At 44.0% G+C, this 7,500-nt stretch overlaps 1 protein-coding gene across 2 annotated transcripts in view; it reads left to right on the plus strand.

Annotated features, from left to right (window-relative positions):
• LOC122248021 (organic cation transporter 1-like) overlaps positions 1 to 7,500 on the plus strand; it is a 9,086-nt gene that overhangs the window by 679 nt on the left and 907 nt on the right. For both annotated transcript variants that reach the window (XR_015190675.1, XM_043007795.2), the window contains exons 2-10: positions 3,642 to 3,951; positions 4,098 to 4,216; positions 4,374 to 4,536; positions 4,758 to 4,912; positions 5,444 to 5,612; positions 5,698 to 5,919; positions 6,181 to 6,395; positions 6,850 to 7,028; positions 7,383 to 7,500. The exon at positions 7,383 to 7,500 is cut by the window's right edge. Coding sequence is in view for 1 of the 2 variants with exons in the window: in XM_043007795.2 (XP_042863729.2) it covers positions 3,659 to 3,951; positions 4,098 to 4,216; positions 4,374 to 4,536; positions 4,758 to 4,912; positions 5,444 to 5,612; positions 5,698 to 5,919; positions 6,181 to 6,395; positions 6,850 to 7,028; positions 7,383 to 7,500 (1,633 nt within the window). In the remaining variant the exon portion in view is untranslated. The remainder of the gene's footprint in view (positions 1 to 3,641; positions 3,952 to 4,097; positions 4,217 to 4,373; positions 4,537 to 4,757; positions 4,913 to 5,443; positions 5,613 to 5,697; positions 5,920 to 6,180; positions 6,396 to 6,849; positions 7,029 to 7,382) is intronic.

Raw genomic sequence — 7,500 nt, forward strand, 5'->3', positions numbered from 1 at the left:
CGGTGGTTTAATAAAGGTGGTAACATATTTATAGGAAGTAGCAATGGCTGTTTGTATTTGTATTATGTTAATTTTACAACAGTGATAAGATGATATTGGTTCATAATAATAACAATGGTAATGATACTAAAATGAAAGAATAATAAAATAAGAATCTATTATAATAACGATACCAATAATGGTAATGATAGTGATACGATAATCCGTGAATAACAATAACAGAATAACAGTAACTTAGCAATATTAATAGTAGTGGTAACGATAATAATGACAATAATGGTTATGATGATAACAATAATAATAAGGATAATAACAATGACAAAGACTATAGATTTTTTAGTTGAAAATCCATCAATTATAAAGAAACGACTAATTATGTCCATAAATTACAGTATAGTAGTAATGATGATAATGATAATGGTGATCAAAGGTAATATTTGCGATGATACTATGGTAATAATCATAAGTAGAGCAATAATAATCACGATGGTAATATTATCACAACTATTAATTATCCAGAAGGTGATAACAAAGATGGAATGAAAACTTGACAAGAAGAATAAACAGTTTGAAAGTTATTGCTGTAATAAAGGCAATTATCACGAGAATGCCAATCTTCTGATAGAATTATAGTACCTCCTTATAGGAATAATAGCGATGATAATGATGATGATGATAATCATGATAACAACAAATGTATAGAATTGATTAGGATGATAATTGCAATGATGGTGATGATGATAATAAAAATAATAAAATATAGCGATAATGATAAAAATGACAGTAATAATAATGATAATAATGATGATAATAAGGATAATAGTAATAGTGATAATAACAGCAATAATAACAAAAGCAACACCAAACAGTAATAACAATGAAAATAGTAATAATCATAATAGCCATAAAGAAGCATCACTGACCACGAATAATGCACCAAATGACGCAACTAAACGTGGAAACAAAACAGTAGAAAGAAACAAAGAGGAGGAAAGGGAAAAGGAAGTAGGGGACGATAAAGGTCCGACCTTGCCCTCGCTCGCAAGATTCAAGGGGCCGATGTTGCAGAGGGAAATGTGCACTATGATTGTGTGTTGAGAGAGAGGGGAGGGGGGTGGAGGGAGAGGGTAAGAGAGGGGGAGAGGGAGGCGAAGGTTGAGAGTATGGGAGAAGGAGAGGGAAAGGGAGAGTGGGAAGGGGGAGAGGGAGAAGGTGGGGATGAGGGTGAGGGTGAGGGAGAGTTCGAGTGAAAGTGAGGGAGAGAGAATGAGAGTGTGAGCGTGAGCGTGGGTGTGAGCGTGGGTGTGGGTGTGGGTGTGGGAGTGAGAGAATGAGAGAGAAAGAGAAAGAGAGAGAGAGAGAGAAAGAGAAAGAAAGAGAGAGGGCGAGAGTGAGTGCGAGAGGTAAGAATAAGAGTATGAGTGAGTGTAAGAGAGAGAATATTGTTTATCCTTTTTTGCGTATATCTAAAAAAAAAATAATGTGTGCTTGTGCATCTTTCTACGTGCGTTCGTACCCGTGTTTATATCTATCAGAGAGATGAAATAACCCGTACATCCTTCACAACGTACTAAAAGCAACGATCCCACCCCTACCGCAAGCAAGCAAGTCTTTTCCTTAACAGGCAGGGCAGTGACGTGATCTGTGACGCCTGGAAAGAGAGTAAATTGTTGAAGTGGTTCCACCTTGTAGCTTAACAAGAGATTTTGATAGTCACCTTAATGGCTCTCAGCTGGCCTCTGGGCCTTTTATTCGGGAATCATGACTTGATGTGACTCCAGTACGGGTGGGATTGTGTGTATGTGGGAGAAGGGAGGGAGAAGGAAAGGAAGAGAGAGAGAGAGAGGGAGGGAGGGAGAGAAAGAGGGAGAGGGAGAGAGAGAGAGGGAGAGAGAGAGAGAGAGAGAGAGAGGGGAGAGAGAGAGAGAGAGAGAGAGAGAGAGAGAGAGAGAGAGAGAGAGAGAGAGAGAAGGAGAGAGAGAGAGAGAGAGAGAGAGAGAGAGAGAGGAGAGAGAGAGAGAGAGAGAGAGAGAGAGAGAGAGAGAGAGAGAGAGAGAGAGAGAGAGAAGAGAGGAGAGAGAGAGAGAGAGAGAGAGAGAGAGAGAGAGAGAGAGAGAGAGAGAGAGAGAGAGAGAGAGAGAGAGAGAGAGAGAGAGAGAGAGAGAGAGAGAAGGGTGAGCACAGGAGAAAAAGAAAGTTAAGAATAGCCAATAGAAGAAAAATAAAAAACATGTCGAAGTATCCACAATATTAGATACTAAAATATTTAATTCAGCATTCTCGTGTCCGTAAGCAATATGTCTGTGATCATTTGATGAGAGGTAAATATGATAAACGAAGAAAATGGACTCACACACATACACATCAAGAAATACCACATAAAAGCCTATTTGAAGTATGTAGCATGTACAAAACAAGCTCACAAGAACTTCGAAACTACATACACAAATCACACGAGCAAAGTCAGGCCCTCAACACATGAACACAAACAAAAAGATAAGAAAAAAATAGATACAATGGTGTCAAATTCACGCTCACACTCACACACACACATACACACAAACTCACAAACACACACACAAACACACACACACACCCAAGCAACGAGAGAGAATTACAAGAAAATACAGAAAAACAACAACAAATACACCCAAAGACCACACTCTCCAAGGACATGTTTAACGTGTTATTCACAGTTATTTGGTCACAGTCATTCGGTCTACGGTCGCCCGCGCCCTCGCCACGCCATGCCGGTTTCTGTTTGCTCGATGTAACGCTTCCTGCCCACCCTGACTGCGGCTACTTCATGGATGTGCATGTTTCGTGTGATTGAGACCTGCTGGTTAGTTCTCCCATCTTAATAGGCATGTTATGGATGCTAATGTTGTCAAATATCTTGTAATTATTCATTGTTACATGTTTTCAGGTTTATTGTTGGTTTCTTGGTTTGTCGGTTGGAGTTTGCGAAAAGTTACCGACGGATTATGAAGAAGAGGTATAGATGAGAACACTTGGTTGGGATTTTGCTATGAACTGGGTCTGGATTCGGACTTAGGATAAGTCAGGAGATGGCTGGATAATGCTGGCATAAGCTAACTCGTAGTTCCCTTTAGTTGTTTTTTTTTCATTCTTTTCATAGGTTACTTATCATTTTTTTGTTCTGAGATCTCTGCACGATCCATGTGAGACATGCATCACAGTGTCCTAAGATATCACAGCTTTTAGGAAATGGGTTTGCAAGGATATTTTTTCTTTTAGGAAATTGTGGCATTGTCATTTTCATCATAACTGCCTGTATGCCTGTATATTGCAAATATAGTATTGAATTTAAAGATAACTAGTATAATTCAAATCATTAGTATAAGTATGATATTCATAATGATACCATGTCAATGATGTCATTTAAATAGCACTGTTATCATTATTGATTATCAACATCATATTTATCATTATCATCATCATCATTATTGTCATCATCATCATCATTATAGTTATCATGATCATCATTCTAATATCAGTTGTGCTCTTCTATCGCATAGAAAATTTGAGGTGCGCTAAACATGTGGCATTACCATCCAAAACATCGTTACACATATCGATACGTAAAGGAAAAAAACGTAAGGAGTCTTTGTCTTCCCCAGAGTGAGACCACGAAGACATGAAGCTGAAGGCCTCGGCTGACCCGGAGGCGGCGGATGCAGCCCCAGAGAAAAGGGTTTCCTCCGAGACTCCGCAGAGTCCTTTCGAGCGAGTCCTGGACGAGGTCGGCGGCGAGGGGCGCTATCAAATACTCTTGCTTTTCGCTTACCTGCTACCGCTCTCTTTCTACTCCCCCTTCGGTTCCTCTTCACTCCTGCTGATGATGACCACTCCAGACCACTCCTGCAGCGTGCCGGGGCGCCCGTCTGATCTCATTGGCGAAGAGGAGTGGCGGAACATGACGATTCCATGGTGCGATGGGTCTGCTTCTGGGCTTGACTACGCGCAACTTTTAACTCGGAAAGTGCTAGACTGCGCTAGCATTTGTGAGACCATTCTAGTATACACACTGAAGGTAATTTCGACATTTCTCCTCTAAACACTGTCCCTTCTTGCAGGGAGGATGGAGCCGATGGGAAGCGCCGTCTGAGCCAGTGCCACATGTACAACATGACATATACCGACGCGCCGAAGGCTGGAACCTCTCTCTACTCCATTGACAATTCCACCATTACTAGTAAGCATCACGTGGTCACCCCTTCCGCAAGCCTATAAGTGGTATATCGTTTCCCGTAGAGACACATCCAAGACTCAAGATTAATAAATAAAAACTAATCCCACCAAAATACGCAATCCAAACTCGGATTCATGAACAACAGCCCACGAATCCCCAGGATGTGAACATGGCTGGGACTACGACCAGAGCCGCTGGACGGAGACCTCTGTCAGCTTCTTCGACCTCGTGTGCGACGACGCCTCCTCCGTCACCACCATCTTCTCCCTCGCCGTCGCGGGAAACGCCCTCGGTACACTCCTGCTCTCCGTCCTCTCCGACAGGTGGGTACTGGTCAGGGGCGGAAGAGGCGTGGAGGGACGCCTTTATCATGGAATTATAACAAGACTTTGACAAGGAGTGAGGGGTATATTGAAGAATTGGGTGTGAAGAAAAGAAAATAACTATGACAACAATAAATTAATGATGGTAATTATGATAATATATATGTTGATATAAACACAAAAGTTGGCGTAGAAATACTAGAGTCTACCTTGTTCCTCAGAATAGGCCGACGACCCGTTTTCTTCCTCACCGTCCTGATCAACTTCATCTTCGGTCTCCTCAACATGTTTGTCCCGACGAAAGAGCTCTTCGCGGCAGCCAGGTTCCTCACCTGCCTCGCCTTCTTCAGTATCTATCAGATGCCGTACATCATAGGTAAACCCGGTGGTGGCTGGAGGCCTTGGCACCCATTGGTATTTGACTGATTCTACTTTTTTTTTTGTATAAGATGTGTGTGTGTGTGTGTGTGTGTGTGTGTGTGTGTGTGTGTGTGTGTGTGTGTGTGTGTGTGTGTGTGTGTGTGTGTGTGTGTTTGTGTTTGTGTGTGTATGTATGTATGTATATATGTATGTTTATATATACATATATGTACATATATATATGCACATATACATACATACATGTATATATATATATATATATATATATATATATATATATATGTATGTATGTATGTATATATACATATATGTGCATATATATATGCACACACACATATGAATATATATATATATATATACATAGATGTATACATATATATGTAAACACACACACACACACACACACACACACACACACACACACACACACACACACACACACACACACACACACACACACACACAGTCACAATAAAACAAGACAAAACCGTTTTCACTGACTCTGCTTGTCTCGGCGAGGGCGCAGTCGTGGAGCTGAGTTCGGGCCACCTGAGAGGACTGACGGCGACGCTGTCCTTCGTGGTGGGCACAGTGGGCATGTGCTGCGTGCCCTTCCTCGCCTGGGTGCTCGCTCACTGGAGATCCTTCGGAATAGCGTGTCACGCGCCCTCCATTCTCTTCCTACTGTATTGGTGGTGAGTCTTGAAGTGACAAATCCAATAGGCGAGCGTGACAGTTTGGACTGATTTTGCATAATCGCTTCCTCGTCCCCGTCGCCAGGTACCTGCCGGAGTCCCCCCGCTGGCTGCTGTCCATGGGGCGCGTGGAGGAGTGCGAGGCCATCATGAAGAAGGTCGCAGCCACCAACGGCAGGGCGCTGCCGCCCAACCTGCGGGAGTTGCTGGAGGAGGCGAGGGCGGACGAGAAGAAGACGGCCTCGATGAAAGACTTCCTCAGACATAGCAGCCTCAGGAAGCACTTGGCCATCACTTCAATCTGCATGTGTGTTACAGGCTAGTTTCTTTGCCACGCAGGCTTGTGCGGACTATTGCAACCGCGAATAATAACGGGGACTAAAAGATATGAATGAATTTTCTATTTTACTCTCTTTTCTTCGTTCCTATATCTCTCTCCTTCTCCCATTTGCATTTTTCAATTGTGAATGAATTAAAACTGTAAGAATAAAGACTAAAGGGAGCTCTAATGTAAGTCTGCCGCCGCTCACTCACCAGCACGCGCGCCGTCCTGTTACTTTGCTTCCAGAGTGATCTTCTGCGTCGTCTACTCGGGCATCATGCTGAACTTGCACAACATGGCAGGCAGCGAACTGGTGAATTTCTTGGTGCTTTCGGTGGTCGAAGTGCCCGGAAACGTGGTCGGCGGGCTGTCGGCGCACTACTTCGGCCGCCGCCTGACTTCCGGCCTCACGCTCGCCATCACGGCCGTGTTCTCAGGCCTCGCCTCCACCGCCATCACGGGTGAGCCGAACAGACACGCTGTGGGGGTGGGGATGGTGGAGAAGTATGTGGGAATACCATGATGCAGCTCTAAACTTACACCGGGCAATTTCTAATATGCTATGTTGGTATATCTACATCATAGCGGCTGTACCTGGACGCTGAGCTATTGTTGTTATAGCACAGCGTCGAGGGCATTGGGTACCAACTTGAAGTCAATGAGGTAATAAAAAATAGATTTCAATTATATCCAACGTTATTTACAATAGATAGGCAATTATATGTATAGTTATGAAGTGTGTAGAGATATAAAGCATAGATAGATAATCAGACAGACACAGATGTACAAATGAAATACAGATGATAGCAAAGAACAGCATAAACAAAGACACACAGATACACACATACATAAAGCCCAAATGACAGAAGGCAATCCATTCTCTCCACGGGTCGCCTTGCTCTTCCATCCTGCCAGACCGGTGGCTGCTCGTGACCTTCTGCGGGCTGGCCAAGGTCTTCGTGACGGCGGCGGTGCTGGTGGTCTACATGCAGATCGGCGAACTGTTCCCGACGGCGCTGCGCTCCCTCTCGTACGGCACCACGACCGTCGTCGGCCTGAGCGCCACGGTGTTTGTGCCCGCGCTGGTGTCCGTGGTAAGAAGGACTTCCTCTTCGGCTCCCTTGTCCACTGGGACGCAGAGAGGATTTGTGGCGTCTGTCATGATTTACTGTTGTCGAATAGGTGCTTCGAGTGCTGGTATTCTTTTCGTCATATGTAGAGATCGTGATATAATGTAAATATAGAAAGTTGAATTAGTGGAATGAAAACATTTCTTTGCGTATTTATACAGAGTATCCCACTTCCGAGGGTCTATCGATGGGATTACTTAACTTGGCATTCCAATATTCACAAATATTATTACTCCTTCAAGTTGCACGCCTTCAGACTGCTAATCCACAAGTTCCCTCGAGACCAAGTAACAGCCACGCCCCCTATTCCTCCGACAGGGCGCCTCGGACAGAAAGCTTCCTTACTACATCTTGTGCGGGCTCTGCATCTTCGGCGCGGCTGTGAGCACCCTCCTTCCGGAGACCCTCGGCCGCCCCCTCCCTCAGACGGTCCACC

Source organism: Penaeus japonicus, unplaced genomic scaffold (assembly GCF_977035675.1).
Source record: "Penaeus japonicus unplaced genomic scaffold, GWHDUDI00000001_assembly GWHDUDI00000038, whole genome shotgun sequence".
NCBI lineage: Eukaryota > Metazoa > Arthropoda > Malacostraca > Decapoda > Penaeidae > Penaeus > Penaeus japonicus.